Below are 17,801 nucleotides of genomic sequence, written 5' to 3' on the forward strand. Positions count from 1 at the left end.
CTGTCTTTTGAGATGAAGACAGAGAAGACCAGAGAGGGGAGGGAACAAGACCAAGGTCATACAGCCAGTGGCAAGGCAGGGCAGAGTCAGGATGGGATACCCCATCCTGGCCTTTACCTTGAGCCTGGCTGCCTCCTGGGAGGGCAGGTTCTCTGGACTAGGTCCATCTGACATTACTCCCTCATATGTGGACAGGGACACAGAGGTCCAGGGACATCTGCCAGCTAGTAAGCATAGAGACTGGGCTTGCAGCTTTGCATTCTGAGAAGTTTCGCTGCTCCTACTGAACCATGAGCCAGTACCACGATTCCATAAAGCAAGCCTAAGCGACTTACCTTATGCTCCAAGGTTAAAGTACAAGTCCCTCCCTTGGAAGCAGAGTCTTCCGGCTACCGGAAAAACAGAGAAGAGGGCAGCTGGAGCCAGAAATGCAGAGGCAAGAGGGTTAGAGGTTTTCCCAGGTAGTACCAAGTCCCAGCTACACAGCACAACCCTCCAAAGGGCCTCCAGCCTCTGCTATTAAAGCTGTGTGACCCAGGGCAAGTTACTTTGGCTCTCAGAGCCCCAGGCTCTGTAGTTATCAGGAGCTGAGGTGACAAAGGGGGTGGCTATTGAGTCAGGAGCCCTGGAAGGAACCGCTTCCAAGTTCTGGGAAGCAGCTTCCCTGGCATGGCAGTCCCTGGTAATGGAGGTGCTTACATCCCGTCTGTTTCCCAGCTTGGTTCAAATCCACCTTTCAATGATTTACCACTGTGGGTGGCACCAAAAAAAAGTGCTGTGGGCGCTGAGGACACCTGCAAAGATGACTTTCACGAAGTCTTGCTAAGAGGTAACAGCGTGAGGGCATGCAAACAGCATCTCAGGACTGCCTGCTCCGATACTTTGGTTCTGGTGTTTGCTAGAAAGTTCTTCTCAGCTGGGTGCCATGACTCACACCTGTAATCCCAGCACTTTGCAAGGCCAAGGCAGGCAGATCGCTTGAGATCAGGAGTTCGAGACCTGCCTGGGCAACATGGCAAAACCCTGTCTCTACTAAAAATACAAAACATTGGCCAGGCATGTTTGTGCGCATCTGTGGTCCCAGCTGCTCAAGGGCCTTAGGTAGAAGGCTCGCTTGAACTCGGAGGCAGAGGTTGCCATGAGCCGAGACTGTGCCACTGCACTCCAGCCTGGGTGACAGAATGAGACCCTGTCTCAAAAAAAAAAAAAAAAAAAAAAAAGGGGGTCTTCTCATGACCCTGGGATTTGGAAGTCTTGTCCTCCTCCCTGGGTGGCAGTCCATGAGGATCTCACCAGACATTTTTGAAAACATACTGAGATAAAACAAGGCCACACAGGAGGACACACCACCATCCTTACGGGCCCACTTTTGGGGGCCCAGAGCCCGTTTTCCCTAAGCCCTGCCTGTGCTCCTCCTCAGACAGCCTCAGGCTGCCCTGTGAACACCAGAGTGCTGCTGCACCCAGCTCTGCAGTTTTAGGACAGGTTTGGGGCTGGGTGGGATTACTCCCGGTGCACCCAGTTTGAGACAGCCCCTCCCTGATGTTGTCCCCCTGTGGAAGGCATCTTCCCCTTCTTTATTCAAGATGGCAACAGCTGCCTTTTCTCCAGCCATTCCCTTAAAGGGACATTCAGGGGACGAGATTTAAAGGCACGAATTTTTCCTGAGCATCTAACTCTTGCCAGGCACCAACAAAAAGCACTTTGTGCCTATCGTCCCACCCTTAAATTTATCTTCCCAGAGCAATATGACTATCTCCAAGCTTTTTTCAAAGAAAGAGACTCAGAGATGTCAGGGAACTTTCCCAAGGCCACACAGCCAGGCAGAAGTGGAGCTGGGATGCAAACCCAGGTCCATCTGCTGCCAAAGCTCATTTCACCCATCAGCACTTCCCACAGTGGTGACTCCTGGACCTGCCCAGGGAGAGGTTCAGTGGGCAGAAGGAGAAGGTGAAGAGGGAGCTAGCTGGGCCTGGGAAGGGTCTAGAATTCTAATCGGCAGCCGGACTCCAAATCCCAACCATTTTTCCAGGGAATAGACTGATGCAGTAGAGTCTTGCGATGGGGCACGGAGGGGAGTGTGGATGACACACGAACCCACTCTGTGATGATGGCAGAAGGCATGAAGGCCCCTCCCCACTCACAACACCCCGGCAGGTGGCTTCGAAGGCCTCATGCTGCTCAGGCAGGGGCGTGGGGGATGCACCTCCAGCAACTGGGCTCATGACCATGCCTTCAGTGCAGAGTCTGAGATTGGAAACCACTGTTACAAGAGTGCAAAGAAGAAAACCACGAAGACTTGGCTGATGGGGTCGTGAGGCTACAGGAAATGGAACAAAACTGCAGCCTGCCAGAGCAGGAAGGAACCTTCTAGATGAGCTGGGTCAGTGTTTTCAGACCACGGAGTGTGGCTCATTAATGGGCTGTACAATCAGTTTAGGGGGCCATGGTCAGCATTTTTTAATGATATACAATGGAACACAAAACATCAGAGTAAACATATGCCATACAGTATTGTTTCATGAAGCTTTAGTTTTAGTGTGTGTGTCTGTGTCTGTGTGTGTAAAAACTTTTTTTCTTTTTTACCATGGGTTGTGGTCAAAGGAGCTAAAAACAATTTTTAAGTTGGTTTGTAATAGTCCATTTTGCATTGCTATAAAGGACTACCTGAGACTGAGTAATGTATACAGAAAAGAGGTTTATTCGGCTCACCATTCTGCAGGCCGTACAAGCACGGCACTAGCATCTGCTTGGCTTCTGGTGAGGCCTCAGGAAGCTTTTATTCATGGCAGAAAGTGAAGCAGGGGCAGGCATGAATCACACAGGGAGAGGGAGCAAGAGCGATACCTGGCTGTTTTAATTAACCAGCTCTAGCGTGAAATAACAGAGCAAGAACTCACTCCTTACTGCGGGGAGGGCACGAAGCCATTCATGAAGGATCCACCCCCATGATCCAAACACCTCCCACCAGGCCCACTCCAACACTGGGAATCACATTTCAACATGAGATCTGGAGGGGACAAATATTCAAACCATATCATGGCTCAACCCCTACCTTTTACAGATGGGAAAACTGAGGCCAAGGGCAGGAAGAGACTTTTCCCAGGAGCCAGAGGCAGGACAAAGATCCAGAGTGCTCTATGCCAGGACACAGGCCTGGTATCTTACTGTCTTTATGGACACTGACCACCTTGCCAGCCCTTACCCCAGGCTAGAGCGGAAGAATCCAGGGCTTCGCAGGGGCTGGAGACCAGCTGGGAATCCAGCCCTGCTTCTGGCTGCTGGGACAGACGCTCTCAGGAGTGCCTTCCTCTCAGGGCAGCTCCTTCTCTGTTGCTTTCTCTGTGTTTCCTCTTCCCATCAACAGTGAGAATGGCCCAGATTGAGGTCCCTTTCTGCCCTCCTCCCTTTCCCCAAGTCCTTGCTCTCAACACATTTACACAGACGTTGCTCCATGACTGTAAGACCTGCCCAAAGCCCACACAAGAGGCCAGGTACGGTGGCTCACACCTGTAATCCCAGCACTTTGGAAGGCCTGAAGCAGGAGGATCACTTGAGGCCAGGAGTTCAAAACCAGCCTGCACAATGTAGCAAGACCTCGTCTCTACAAAAAATTTAAAAATTAGCAGTCAGGTGTGGTGGCTCATGTCTGTAATCCTAGCACTTTGGGAGGCCAAGGTGGATGGATCACCTGAGGTCTGGTCTGGCCAACATGGCAAAACCCTATCTCTACTAAAAATACAAAAATTAGCTGGGCGTGGTGGCAGGTGCCTGTAATCCCAGCTACTTGGGAGGATGAGGCAGGAGAATTGCTTGAACCCAGGGGCAGAGGTTACAGTGAGCCAAGATCATTCCAATTCACTGGAGTCTGGGCAAAAGAGTGAAACTCCGTCTCAAAATAAAGTAAAATAAATAAATAAATTTTAAAAATTAGCTGAGCATTATGGCGTGTGTCTATAGTCCCAATTACTAAGGAGGCTGAGGTAGGAGGATCATTTGAGCTTAGGAGGTTAAGGCTGCAGTGAGCCACAATTGTGCCAGTGACTCCAGCCTGGGCAACAAAGGAAGACCCTGTCTCAAAATAAAAGCAAAAAACAACAAAAATCAAGGCCACGCACGCTCTTTCCTTCACATCCACACACTATTCCGTAAGAATAGCTGCCGGTACTGAGTCAGATACGTTTTGTCTCTCTCAATTCTTACAACAACTCTATTTTATAAAAGATGGAGAAACTCAGGCTAAGAATTTGCCAAAGGTCATGTAGCAGTCCGTGGAGGAGCTGGGACTAGAACCAGGTCTCCTGGACCAAAATTGCCACCACAGCACCACCCTGTCTGGCTGGTTGCTGGCAGTCTTTCCTCTGAAGCATCTTGGATTGGGCTGGCAAGAGCGACAGCCAGCATGAGGGCAAAGGCTGCCTCTCCTACCTTGTGTTGCGATGAAGGGAGGAACGCTGCACTCCCAAGAGGGAAGAATATTGGAAAGGCAGCTTCTACCCTTCTCCCAGCCTCCCTAACTCTCTTTCCCGAGAGCAGAGGAATGACTTAGAAGTAGCTTGGGAGAAGGAGCTGACCTGGGACATGGGGAATCTGGCCCTCTCCTGCCCACTCTGAGCCGCTTGCCTACAGAGAGTGCCTGCTGCCCAGCTCCTACGTCCCCCACGGGGAAGGGATGCCTGGGGAGGGCCAGCATCCACCTTTGGGAGACACACCTGGAGGCCCACCTCCTCTGCTCCCCGCTCACAGGCTCACCGAGGGAGGCAGCGATCCTCCTGGCGGTTGGCAGAGACCGGGCCTGCAGCACAGACTGTTTCCTCGGACAGGGTGCCCCGAGGCCTCAATAGGGTGAGGGCATATCAAGAAGTCTGACTGTGGTCATGGAGGTAAGCCAAGGTTTCCTGGCCTTATCGGTAATAACCTTGATATGCGGACCTTGTAGCTGAGTCCTGTGTCTGTTCTTCTGTTGTTTCAGCACTCATGGGAAGAAGGGGTGTTACTGGCACCAGAAAATCCAACATCTTTTGTTTTCACCATTCCTAGAGGTGCCTCCCAGGCCACATATGCAGCCTCTAACTTGGACTCCTACAGTCTCTCTCCCAGGTCTTCTCACCTCTGCCAAGTCAGCTCCTACGCCTGATGTGGGCCATCTTCCTCCCCAACCATCTCCCCTCCAGCTCAACACAAGCGACCAAGGGGTCCCTCCCTGCTCATCAGCCTTTCAGCTGTCACTTCACAGGATGCTCCTCCCCATTCTCCAAGTGCCTCCCCAACAGGCAGACTTCCCTGGCCACCACCTCACACTCTGCCAGCTCTAAGACTCATCATCAGGACCCCTCATTCCACTTTCACCTTATTATTGATGTTTTTCAAGTGTGTGTCTTGTTTTCTCAACAAATGACACACAATATAACACCACCACCCACACTGGCTGAGATGTCCTGAGTTCTTGCTTACTCTGTGCCAGGCACAGCACAGCTGCTTCTCTGAGGAGGGAAATGGTGTAGAAGACTAAGCATAGGGCCCAGCACACAGTCGGTGCTCAAGCAGGGCAGGAGTTCTCAGATCTGCTCAGACACCACTGGCAGGTGGATATGTCGGTGTACTCTTTGTGGAAAGTCATTTCCATTATGTATTCAAAGCCTTAAAATATGCATAGCCTTCCGGATCTGGGCCAGCGACCCCACTTTTAGGAATTTATTCTAAGAAACAATCAGAGATGTACTCAAAGGTTTAACTACAGGACTGCACCCAGCCACACCAGTGGAAGAGCTGCGCCTCCGATTAACTGTAAAATGGAGATAAAAATAGTGCCTAGTCCATGGGCTGCCGTGAGGATTCATAAATCAGGCACCGAAATACTAGAGTACTGAATGCAGTGCCCGGAACATATTCCAGCTCTTCAAAAGTGTTACCTGCTCTTTTTATTATTTGAATTGAAGTCTGAATGAGGTCAAAGCCTGAAGGGGCTCCCTACCTCCCTCCCTCCATTCTCATGATTTCCAAAACCAACAAAAGGGTTACTAATGGCAAAAACAACATCAACACCAACCACCGTCTAAATATCCAACACAAAGGAACTGGTTAAATAACAATACAACTGTATACAACACTATGCAGCCACTCAAGATGATGTCATAGAATAAGAATTAATGGCAGGCACCATTGTACCTAAGTAGAAAAAGGCCCCAAAACTATTAGTTCAGTAAGATGGTACTTCTTTCTTTTAAAAAACACATAAATGTGTAGAAAAAATATATATACTGCAAGTTGTGAAAGGTTGGCTGGGCTCAGTGGTTCACGCCTATAATCTCAGCACTTTGGGAGGCTGATGGGGTGGATCATTTGAGCCCGGGAGTTCCACACCAGCCTGGGCAACATGGCAAGACCGTCTACAACAAATACAGAAATTAGCCAGGTGTGGTGGAGTGGACCTGTAGTCCCAGCTACTCAGGAGGCTGAGGTTGGAGGATCACCTGAGCCCGGGGAGGTCGAGGCTGCAGTGAGCCGTGATTGCACCATTGCCCTCCAACCTGGGCAACAGAGTGAGACCCTGTATTACACACACACACACACACACACACACACACACACACACACACAAATGTAAAGAGTTGCCATGTCGAGCTTGTGAAGTTACAAACACTTTCTCTTTTTATCTTTTTAATTTCTTGCAAAGAACACAAACCTCTTTTGTAGTAAGGAGAAAAAACTAATTTTGCCAAGGAAAATAGAAGCCACATGGGTTTATTTCTATCTGTAATGGAAGGGACTGTGTCTTCCTTTCATGGATTCCTCACCGCGTCTGACCCACAATCTCTGGATATAAAAGCACTGGTCTTAAACGGAATTCCAGCCTGGTAATCTTGTTTACTCTTGCAGGCCAAGGCGTTCTGTACAGTTTGGAAGTGGCCTGCAAGAACAAGAAAACAATACAGTCCTGTGGCAGTGTGTCTGAGCCTGGTCGGTGACCCTTGCCAGGTTAGGAAACGTCAAGAACTAACCCCAAGGGGACAAGGCGCTGGAATCCTGGAATCTGTCCAGGAATAGTGCATTAGGAAACCAATTACCTGGGGAGCATGTGGTGGGGCAGCCGAGAGTGAGCAGAGCATCACTGTGAGGCCACTTTGGCATCTGGGAGCTCTCTTCAGTTTGGCCTAAAGAACTTCCGAAGGGGGCTTAAAGTGCAGCTGGATCTTAATATGATCAGCTCCACTCACACACAATTTTCGTTTTGGCCATTCCCCAGAAAGCCTCTGCCCAACCCCACCCCCGCTCCCTCGCCGACTGCAACAGATGCGAGGGCACCAGGGGAGCCTGCCAAGGGGAAAGGCAGGGTCACAGGGCCATCCGTCAGCCACAGAAGGACCGCCCATTCAGCATAAGGGTTAAGGTTGGGGTTAGCAGGGCATGTGAAATAGTGCACTTAAAAAATCATATTACTAAGCGGGTGACTGTCAGGCACTATATGCATGGTCTCAAGCCTCACAGGACCCCCAAGAGAGGGCTGCTTCTGAGTCCATTTCACGGCGGTGGAAACTGAGGCTTGGAGGCTGACTGGTCTGAGGTGATTCAGCTAGAAAGGGCGAAGCTGGGATTCAACCCTGGGTTCACCTGACTGAAGCCTAGGCTCTTTCCACCTCTCCCCACAGGGCTCGGGCAGGCATTCCAATAGATGTGGAGGCGAGGGTAGGGGTGGGGTGTTGGAGCTGCTCCCCAGTTCTACCCTTGCAGGCACTACTGTGACTGTAAGAGGGGGCATGTACCCCCTTGCAAAGGCGAACGGGGCCAGTCTTGTCTGAAACTGTCCAGCTAATTCCCCTCATCGGTTGGTGCAGAGCTCAGCTGGCAGTAGATTCAGGAGGACGACGCTACCTCAAGCTGCAGCAGTGATCCTTGCCACATATCCAGCCACCTGGCTGGTGCAGCATGGAGACTATCAATACCGCTCCTTGGAGGGCGGTCCCGATAGGCACTGTGACCTTCTGGGGCTGCTTGTTCCCCGTGTTCCCTCTTGTCACCAGTCCTCTCAGAGTGGCAGAAAGAACACTGGCCTAAGCATTTGATACGGACTAGTCTCAAGTAGTCCCCTATGGACACCCCACAGGGCTTCAGGGAGTCAAAGGGCAGTATGTGCATGGGAGTTCACCAGCTCTCCTCTCGGCGCCCCTCCTCCCAGCACAGGAGCCTGGAGGAGGGCACTGCTGGGCAGGCTAGGAGAGTGAGAAGCCATACATTCATGCCTCCCCTCTTGATTTTTACCTCCGGGCCAGCTGTCCTCCCTTCCCTCTCACTCCAGGTGAACGGAAGCTGAAAGTCAGAGAGAAAGAGAGAGAAAGCTGGGAAGAAACTGGTGGCTAGTCCCTTAACATGTTTTCAGAGGAAACATTCCAGGAAACAACCTGAAGGAGACACTTCCGTGGGGTTCCCCTCCTCTCTCTGACTTTCCTAAGTTCTGCCCATTTGAAAGGCCCCATGGCATCCTTCCTCCAGCTATCCTACATTCTCCAGGCCTACAGAAGCCCTCAGGGCAGATCCCACCTTTGGTGGGTTCACCCCTAGGTGGCCCCGCAGCCATCCTCCAAACGCAGACTGGTGGCAAGGCTGGTGTCCTGACCGAGCCCCCAGGCAGGCGGCTCAGACTCAGGCAGCGAGGACTCAGCTGGCCTGCCAGGGTGCGAGGGGCCTGGGCGCCTTCCTGCAAGGCGGCCCTTCTGGCTCCGCCACTCGGGCCGCGGGAACGGGTTTGGCCACACATAGCCTGGAGGCTGCAGGGCTAGCACTGGGTTCCCGGCCTCCCGCCTCTAGGTCCTTGTCCCAGTTCGCCTGCCCCTGTCCTTCCTGTGTTGAGCAGCCCCTTGCAACACAGTCACAAGGCCCTCAGGCACCCGTGCGGCCCAAAGCCTCCTCCTCCCACTACCCGGCCCGTGGAGAGCTCCCACCCGGGCTCCCAGAAAAAGACGGGCACGGGGGGGCTCTGGCTGCAGCGCTCCCACTGCCCAGGCTGCCGGCCCCGGGGCCAGGGCTGGGGGGACGGGAGGTCCCACAGGCCACAGCAGCAGGCATGGCTTGGCTAGCCACCCAGGGCTATCTCTCCCAGCCCACTGGGGACACCAGATCCCAGATCTGATAAATCCTCTGGTACCTCAGTTTCCTCAGGTGTTTAGAAAATACAAAAACAGCCATAGGAATTCTTTTGGGAATAAATCAGATTATGGATGCTGTGGTCCCAAAGGAGTAGCTACTCTGTGAGCTCCCTCCCCACTTTCCCCTTTCCTTCCCTTTCAGATACCAGAATTTGCATCCAGAGCTAAAAATCAGTGGGCTCAGCCACAGCAGTGAGAGCAGTGAAGGCGCATCCACATTCCTGGAGGCCACATGAAAACAGGGACTGTCCCTGTGCTGAGAGCGTGACATCACTGCTCCTATGAGGGGGAGTGATGGCACAGAAATCATCCTAACAGCGTCGTACACACAGGCCTCTGCCAGCTCCAAGCAAGCTCATTTGAGAAAACAGCCTTCTTGGTAATGCTGGCTACAAAGCTACAGCCTAATTTATCCTGTTTTCCTCCACTGTGCTCTGACACTGTCTCCTCTTCCCCCTCCAGCTTAAACGCTAACCGACAGCTCAGCCCAACATGGGGATCTATTCACAGGCTGGGGAAGGCTTTTATAAATGGAGGCACATCAGCTCTAGACCAGCTGGAAAAGGCACCATTAGTCACTCTAGTAAATAAACACTGAAGTCATTTCCCTATTGACACCCAGGCGCAGGAATCACATCTAAGAATGGATTCTAGCAGCACCAATCTGACAAAGGTCTCACATGCGTGTTCCTTCCAAACAGAAAATGGGGTGGGGGAAGAAGGCAGTTGTAGACCAGGTCCCTCTGAGGACAGCGTGTGGGTGGAATCATGTATAAGTAAAGTTTTAAATAAACAGAATGCATCACTATGGAAACATTCAGCTTTATCAAAGCCACTATTAAAAAAAAATAATCAAGACTTAAGATTCAACACTACAAGTGTTTATGACCAGAAAAGGCAAAGTGGGTCTTAGATATTCTGCAGCCAAGTAATAGCTGCCAGAACTCAAAGAAGAAATATTCCCAGCAGGGCAGGAACCTGTCATTTGTCAAGACTTTCTCTGAAACCCTCCAACTGGAGCATTCAGCCACTGCAGGGCCTACTTAACTCTTCCAGCGTTGCAATGACACAATTCAGGAGACGGCTCTGTAGTTACTGTGTCCAGACAGACCTGCCATGTACTACGGCTGGATCACATCAGTCACAGAGGCAGAGAGTGGGTGCCACAAGGAAAGGGCAGGTTTATTAGCTGTGACTCAAACTTATCAGGAATTGTCAATGCCACCCGAGCTAGTGGGTTAACAATGGATCAATGTGGATCCTGATTTCAACACTGGGGATGCAATCTGGTGCTAAGTGTGAGTGTTCCAACCCATGTTTGGAGGCAAGTTGCCTGTCACAAAGAAGACATTTTTAGTGTGGAGCCTGATGTTTCTTTGGGCTGCTGACTGGAGTAATGGTGTTGGTAAGTATTGTCAAAAAGCCTGATATGAGTTTGGTGTCATTCAGGGTCCCCAAGTATACTCACAGATAAGAATGAGGTGAGAAAGGATCACAAGGGAAAACTCATCTGTCTCTAAAAGTTTTGTATCTCTGAAGGTAGATAGGGTCAGAAAACACTTGCCAGAAAGTCAAAGAAAGTTGGCTGAGAATTTGTCTAACACCAGAAGTTGGATTCTGCCCCCCAAAAGGAGCTTCCCCAATGAAATGGGCAACTGCTAGTCCAGTCACCGGCAGTTTCTGCCTAGAAGATGCTGATGCTGATTAAGGGAAGATGAGATGCAGATGCCTGCCCTGATGCACAGGAAAGCCAGGGAACAAACAGGTGGCTTGTGGTCAGCTGTGACTAGCTCGGCAGGAGCCAGCCCTGATGCTCAGGCTCCCAGGAGTGCTCAGCAGACCATTCTGCCTACATTCAGCATGGCAAAGGAAAACCAAACAGGCCGAGAGACTAGCCTGCAGTCTGAAATCCGGTTCTGCCACTACAAGCCCTGTTAACTTACCTAACGTCTTGGAGACTCAGTTTCCTAGGCTCTACAATGGGAACAGAATCTCTCTCTTGCACCGCTGTCGGAAAGATTAGGGATTATGCATAAAAGCTCCTAGGACGGTGCCTGCTGAAGCTCAGAAAAAGGGCAGCAAAAAACAAAACAAAACCGAAACTTAATTCATGCCACTGCTGTTATATTTGCTTCCTCAGCTTTACATGTAATGTAAGCAAAAACAGCTTCACCTCTAATTCCTAGTTCAGATCTAGCACCAGCAAAACACAGCAACAGGCTGCTGTGGTCACTGAGCACACTGCGCTTTGCCATGGTCTGGAATTCCTGTCTATGCCTACACCCTGTAGTTTTACTCTATGGCAAGTACCTGCTTGACATTTCAGAAGGGACATTATCTTAAGGGTAAAGAAAAGGGCACTTCTGGCATGTGGTATCTGGAGTGACAGCAAGAAAAACAAAACCGAAGGTTTGCTGCTCTCAGACCAAGAAACCCAGGTGGTGGCCAACCCCATCTGCTGTATAGTAGAAATGTTTCCCTGAAAGACATGGGTGTGACAAGTGAAGAGATCAAATGCACAGCTGCCGCAAGGGGAGATCATGACCCTCCATTAAGAAAGAGGGACGCTGGAAGACTTGGAACCATCTGCCAGTTCTTTCATTAGTAAGGAAGGGAAGATAAATGTCCTAGTGTCATGCATCAAACTTATCACCAAGCTGGCTGTATCACCTGGTCAGGTATTGTTTGCATTAATAGGAGAACAGCTAGGAATTAAAAAGAGGCTTTATTTTACTCTTACGGTGATTTGAACTTCCCTCACATGAAAGCTTGGTACGGCGCTCACATTTTTTAAAGCATTCCATATTTCTTAGAGAAACAAGCTAGGCTCATTTTGTTGTTGTTGTTGTTTTTTTGTTTGTTTGTTTTTTAAAAGGGCAGGGGGACTACAATGCCAGGAGCCAGAGAGCTTGTCAGAGAACAGCCTGGCCAGGCATGGTGCTCCATCTGAGTGCCGAGTCAGAGCGTGCCCAGCCTTTGGCATTTTCCTATGATCGTGGGGAGCATCAATCTTACAGCCTGGAATGGAAACAGGATAAAAAGCAAGAAGGCACTGTACCTTGCCCCCACTGGCAGACGGAGAAACTGTTAACTCTCCCGCCCTATTTTCGTCCATTTAAATTCATTTCCTTTCTCTCAGGTTTTCTGTATCTTGGTTTGGAATTAATCTGGTACACAGCTCCTGAGTCAAGAGGTCAAGATGACACGTGGTTTTATGATGCAATAATGGGCAGTCACTCTGTTTTGTTTTGGGAACCTCAGTGACATCACAGACTAACCTTTGTACCTTGGGACCTTGTATGTAAGAAAACATTGAGTCAGAAGACAGTGTTAGTCACAGGGCTACTGAAACACAAGGTGAAGAGAACTATCAGGCAATTGAGTGTATTCCCTGCAGGGCTGCTCCCACTTCTATCTGACTTGGGTCTAGATGACTCAAGTGATTCCCTAGGGGAAAATAATCTATGTGGAACAGCTGTCATGAGTAGGGCTTCTGCTGTTCTTCAGCCTCAATTTCAGCCTGCTATTTCCTGTGACATCATTCAGTGATTCCTCCCTTTAAGGGGATAGTTTTCTCTTGTATTACAGGTGACTGCTTGAAAGTGGCTAGACGAGAGCACACTGCCACCACTCTTTCTTTGGAGGCCTGTAACTGTCTGAGTGTGTCGCAGGAAGACTCGGTTACAGTGTTCCCTGGATATGTAGCTTTCCATTACAACAGTATGCAAGCCAAGATGAAACCACCTCTGTTTGGGTTTCAGCAGCTGTCTGCCTACGGAAGGCTCCAGAGTCCCTGATGCATATTTATATCTCCGCTTCACTGAAGTCACAAGGAACAAACACGCGGAAATTTTCCCCAGAAGCACAAGTCCATTCATATTTCTTCAAATGAAGGTGGGGTGCGGGGGGAGGGGAAGGGTAGGAGGAAAACTGCTTACGAACAAAATCATCCATGAGCACTGCCACATAGATTTTAATTTGCCTAAAGATGATAGCGATTTTGAGCTGTGATTCGGGATAACTGTTCCCACAGTAGACCTATTACCAACATGAGTTGCTGGCTCTCATTTAATAGGACTCCAAGCTGGGAAACAAACCCCACCATCTTCCCAACAGCCACATCACGAGATCTAGCAGCACCAGCCTCTTGAAGTCGCTTCTCAGTGGAAGGTTTGCTCCGTTTCAGTGAAGCTTCTCTCTCAAAGCTCTGATGTCACCAGGGCGCCCTTCGAGGGTCTGGATAGACTGTCCGAAAGGTCAGGTTCACTCTCGGTTCTCTAGAGTGGTATTCTTTGGGCACTCGATGCTAAATGGAAATACACATAACTCTGACATAAATACACACACACACACACACACACTTTTAGTTCAAAGGGACTTAAAACTTATTCATGAGAATACAGAAGTATTTCCATCTAACCCCCTTAAATGAGCAGTAAGCTCTTTGAAGTCTTGTGGAGAAAGCTTCCTTCTTTGAAACAAATTTCCATCTCCAGCCCCACTGTGCTATGCCAGCACCTCTGAAGTGAGATATTTTCATCTTTTCTAATTGTTGCTGTTCCTCTCAGACATCTGCCATTTCCCAAATCTCATAAACATATAAATGGATGAGACCAAAGAGAGGCATGAGATTCCATTCTCAAGGTAAGTGTTTTGACATTAACATGTGCACCTTAGAAATGATCTGGCCTAAAAATGGCATGGCCTAGCTGCGGAACTGTGTACTCCAATAAGATAGTCACTAGCTACCCTGAAGCTATTTAGATTTAAATTAATTAAAATTAAATTAAAAACTCAGTTCTTTATAGCATGCAAGCCACATTTTAAGAAGTCAGTCATATGTGGCTAGTGGCTACTACATTCGGCAGCACAGATACTGAACGCTTTCATCATCACAGAAAGTTCTACTGGACACACTAGTGTCCATCTGGATTGTCAGTAGTATCAAAACTCCTTGGAAAGAATGTCAGCTCATTCCCTCTGGCTCATTATAAAAGCAGCTTGCTTTTCACCATGTCTACTTAGAAATAGTCCTCAGAGTCGGGAAACTGCCTCCACATGAGAGTAGATTCATATTACTTGCACATCCTCACCTGCCAGTCAGCTTGTGTCGCTCCTTCCATGATTAACAAGGTCCCGTGATCCAAGGGTATCTTCACTCTTTCCACATATGTGTAGTCTCCATTCTCTTCCTAGAAAACAGCATTTGTTGCGCTAAATTTTTTGCCTGTGTAATTAAGACGCAACAGAACCTGACAGAGGTCAAAAAAAATGGAAACCTCTGCTCAGTCAGACTGTGGGAATCCATATATAGCTCTGTCACTTGCAGCTGCTTGACTGTGGGCAAGTTACCTAACCTCTCTGTACCCTGACTTACTCATTTGTAAAATGGGGAGGATGACAGTAACTGCCACCTAGGGCTATGGTGAGCCTCCATTGATAGAATATGTGTAAATCACTGGAGACTGGCATGCAGTAAGTGCTAGCTATTAGTGTCATCATCATAACCCAAAATGCAGAAAAGCCCATTCTGGCCTATGAAGGAAATAAAAGTCACGTGTACAAGAATTCTTTACATCTGACTGATGCTGTGCTCTACATTTTGACATACTCAGTGTAGGGAAAATGTCCTTTTAACCAAGACTTGATGCAATGACTTCCTTCACCTTCTTACCATGGATGCTAATTTACTAATTGGCACCTACAGTCTCTATTCTTCTCATGGTTACTTTGGAGTTTTGGAGATATACTCCTGCCTCTTTTCAGAATAGCCAACAGTAGGATTTTCTCAAAGGGAGCTCTGGCTTGACCTAAATAGTGCTGTCAAACTGAGATTGGCTGTTTACATCTTTGGGGATGGATCACGACTCCTGCACATTTAGGATACAAATGCCTTGTATTTACAGAGAGAGCTCAAAAGCAATTTCTGTCCAATATTCTCAGGAGTCTTCACAGCATAGGCTGCAAAGTAATCAACTGGTAGTGTGACTCCTCCACAGCTGAAAAGCAGGCACATTAAACAACTTCTGTGCTCGCAGCAACAAAGAGCATGTCAAGTGCTGAGACTGGGACAGATCCGAGCTTCCAGATTTCTTCACCTCCATTCTGGGCAGAACTGATGGGTCTATTCATTCATCTGCTTCTCTTCCGATACAAGGGGTTACATTTGGGTTACTGCAGGGGTGATTTCAGTGCAAACTGTGTTTATGTTTATTATTGTATGGGTGCTTCTGAGAACTTAACTGTTTACAAAGATTTTCCCTAGGAAAATCAAAATCAAAACAATCATGAACTTGCATAAACAGTCTAAGTTCCAGGCCCCAACTTTTGGCAGTAACTTTGTCAAACATAGTCATAATTTTTATAGACAGAAGATAGAAGCAATGTTTAAAATAACTTTGGTTTCAGTGACTGATTTTAATTGCGTCTGCCACCTTTTCTCTTCCAGTAATAAGTGGGCACCGAGACATTTACCTTTGACCCCTCAGACAACCAGAGGGCAGTGGGAAGGTGACCCTGCCCTCACTGCAGCCCAGCTCCATCTCAGAAAAGCAAAAGGCTGCTCTCTGATTTAAAAAAAAAAAAAAAAAAAAAAAAAAAAAAAAAAAAAAGCCAGACAGAGGAGACACATGTCCTACTGGAGAAAAGATATCTGGAGGGAGTGCACTGACCATGAGATTACAGAGTCCAAGGCTCCTTAATTTAGGCTGTACAGTCAGCTACCAGATCAAGGTTCAACACAGCTAGAAGCAGAAGAATTTCTGCTACCCTCTACATAATCAGGGAGTGCAACATGGGCTTAATTTACAAATCAAGTGCAGACACTAAGAGAGGAGAATACAATAAAGTAGAAAGGAAAGACACTTAACCACAACATGAAGGCAATTCTGAGATGAAGATCTCTTAGAACATGAAAAACACTGTTGTGGGGAAGGGAGTGCTGGATCAGTGGAAGAGAATAGGTAAACACTATAGTTCCACCTGGAAACATGAAGCAGGAATGCACCTCACAAGTGAAAGAGAATTCCGAAATGCAAGAGAGAAATATCACCACTGATGGAAAGTGATGTTCAACTATCACATTTCACATACTGTTCCTAAGATCTGAACTTTTCAAATGAGAGAGAGCCTCAGGTTGGTTTTGAACACATTACATTCAACAAAACCATTAGCCATACCAAAAAGCAGACAAGGGTGAGCCTTCATCTGGGAGGGAGCCACTTATCAGTCCACAAAGGAGACACCAATACACAGTGCACCCTCTGTGAGAAGTGATATCATTTTTTGCTGCTTGTTTTTATTCCTTCTAAGATCTTTGACTTAGAAGATGCATTCCTAATTTGCAGAAGGAGACAGACAGGAAACAGGGCAAGGGATCCTACTAATGCAACGCAGAGCTCACAAATGCATCCTTCTCTTGAGGCTAGAGTGGCAACAAACCATACAGCCACCCTTCGACTGAAGCAAGATGCATGGAGACTTTTTCCACTGAGGAGTCAGATAAAAGGCCAGAGGAGCCCACATGGCCGTGCATAAAGGCTCCAGTTGATAAATGGATAAGCAACAGTGGAAACACAGGTCAGACTGTTTAGAGGAGCGCCTTCCTAGTCATTAAGCGTGGTTAAGTTACCCAAACACATCTCTGTGGCCCTTTTGATTTACTCAGGGTTTTCTTCAAAACAAAACAAAACACACCCCCCAAAACCAGGGCTAAGGATAAAATTTTCCATCCCTCATCCTGGTTAAAAGAAGCTTTTAGGGTCACACTCAAGCTACAGGGTGGGTTTTGTTATTGATGTTCTTGGTTTTCCAAATATTTGAAACCCTACAAGTACAAGGAAAAAGCAAAAAACATATATTTTTATATTAATGCTGATCAACATTCTCATTCCTCCAACTGCAGCCAGTTCATCTGAAGGCTTAATTATGCTTTTCTAAGGCTTCCCACAACTCTTACCTCCACCTCACAAAGATACTATCCTATTCAATTTCCTTGAAGAAAATGCTATTTGGGGTGAAAAAATCAGGGTGTATTTACTGTTATGTCATTATTAACCATCCAACAGACGGGAAACCTAAACATTTTTCTTTTCATTGGAAAGGTAATTCATACTGTATGAGATTTGGATTTTTCTTATAATCATCCCTTTCTTGTCCTAAAAGAATGCCTTAGAAGTTACAAACAATCATCAATGCTTTAAAATCATCATACAGGTTTTCTTTCTAGAATATAAAAAGTAACGTAAGTTTACTAAAGTAAATGATGCACTTGTAATTACTTATTCAACCTCTGCTCTTACAAACTCCATGAGGGAAAGTTTATGTGGTCTTCCTGTTAAACATTCTCAGTGCTTATCACACATATCAATAAATATGTACTGAATGACTGAGGAAGAGTACACAGAAAATGTAGAAAATCGCCTGCAATCCTATCATCCAGAGTTTATACAACATACGCACAGAGGATTCCAGATATACAATCGTGTACACTCCATTTTTAACATTTTATTGAGCATTTTTCTGTATCTTTAAATATACATTTCAAAAATATGGTTATAGAATATTCCTTTGTATGAACATATCCTTCCTTTAAACTCACAAATACCTTTCGACCACCTGTATACATCAGGCATTATGCTAGTGCTAATGATGGAGCAG

The 17,801-nt window shown here is 47.6% G+C and overlaps 1 protein-coding gene and 1 long non-coding RNA gene across 15 annotated transcripts in view; both read right to left on the reverse strand.

Annotated features, from left to right (window-relative positions):
* Nucleotides 1-6,713: 6,713 nt before the first annotated feature.
* Nucleotides 6,714-9,120, reverse strand: LOC141408453 (uncharacterized). The gene is made up of 2 exons (XR_012423312.1): nucleotides 8,260-9,120; nucleotides 6,714-6,910 (listed from the first exon to the last, which is right to left on the reverse strand). It is a non-coding gene; the product is annotated as an uncharacterized lncRNA (long non-coding RNA).
* A 2,729-nt stretch (nucleotides 9,121-11,849) lies between these two features.
* Nucleotides 11,850-17,801, reverse strand: part of ALKBH3 (alkB homolog 3, alpha-ketoglutarate dependent dioxygenase) — a 42,038-nt gene continuing 36,086 nt past the window's right edge. For 8 of the 14 annotated variants that reach the window (XM_074013906.1, XM_015434888.4, XM_074013903.1 and 5 more), the window contains 2 exons: nucleotides 14,237-14,335; nucleotides 11,850-13,449 (listed from right to left, as the gene is read on the reverse strand). In XM_074013906.1, the coding sequence (XP_073870007.1) occupies nucleotides 13,357-13,449; nucleotides 14,237-14,335 (192 nt within the window). In that variant the 3' untranslated portion in view covers nucleotides 11,850-13,356. Of the gene's footprint in view, nucleotides 13,472-14,236; nucleotides 14,336-17,801 lie in introns of all 14 variants that reach the window. The other 6 variants (XM_074013899.1, XM_074013905.1, XM_074013902.1 and 3 more) reach the window with 1 other exon arrangement.

This window comes from Macaca fascicularis, chromosome 14 (assembly GCF_037993035.2).
Source record: "Macaca fascicularis isolate 582-1 chromosome 14, T2T-MFA8v1.1".
In the NCBI taxonomy this organism is placed as follows: domain Eukaryota; kingdom Metazoa; phylum Chordata; class Mammalia; order Primates; family Cercopithecidae; genus Macaca; species Macaca fascicularis.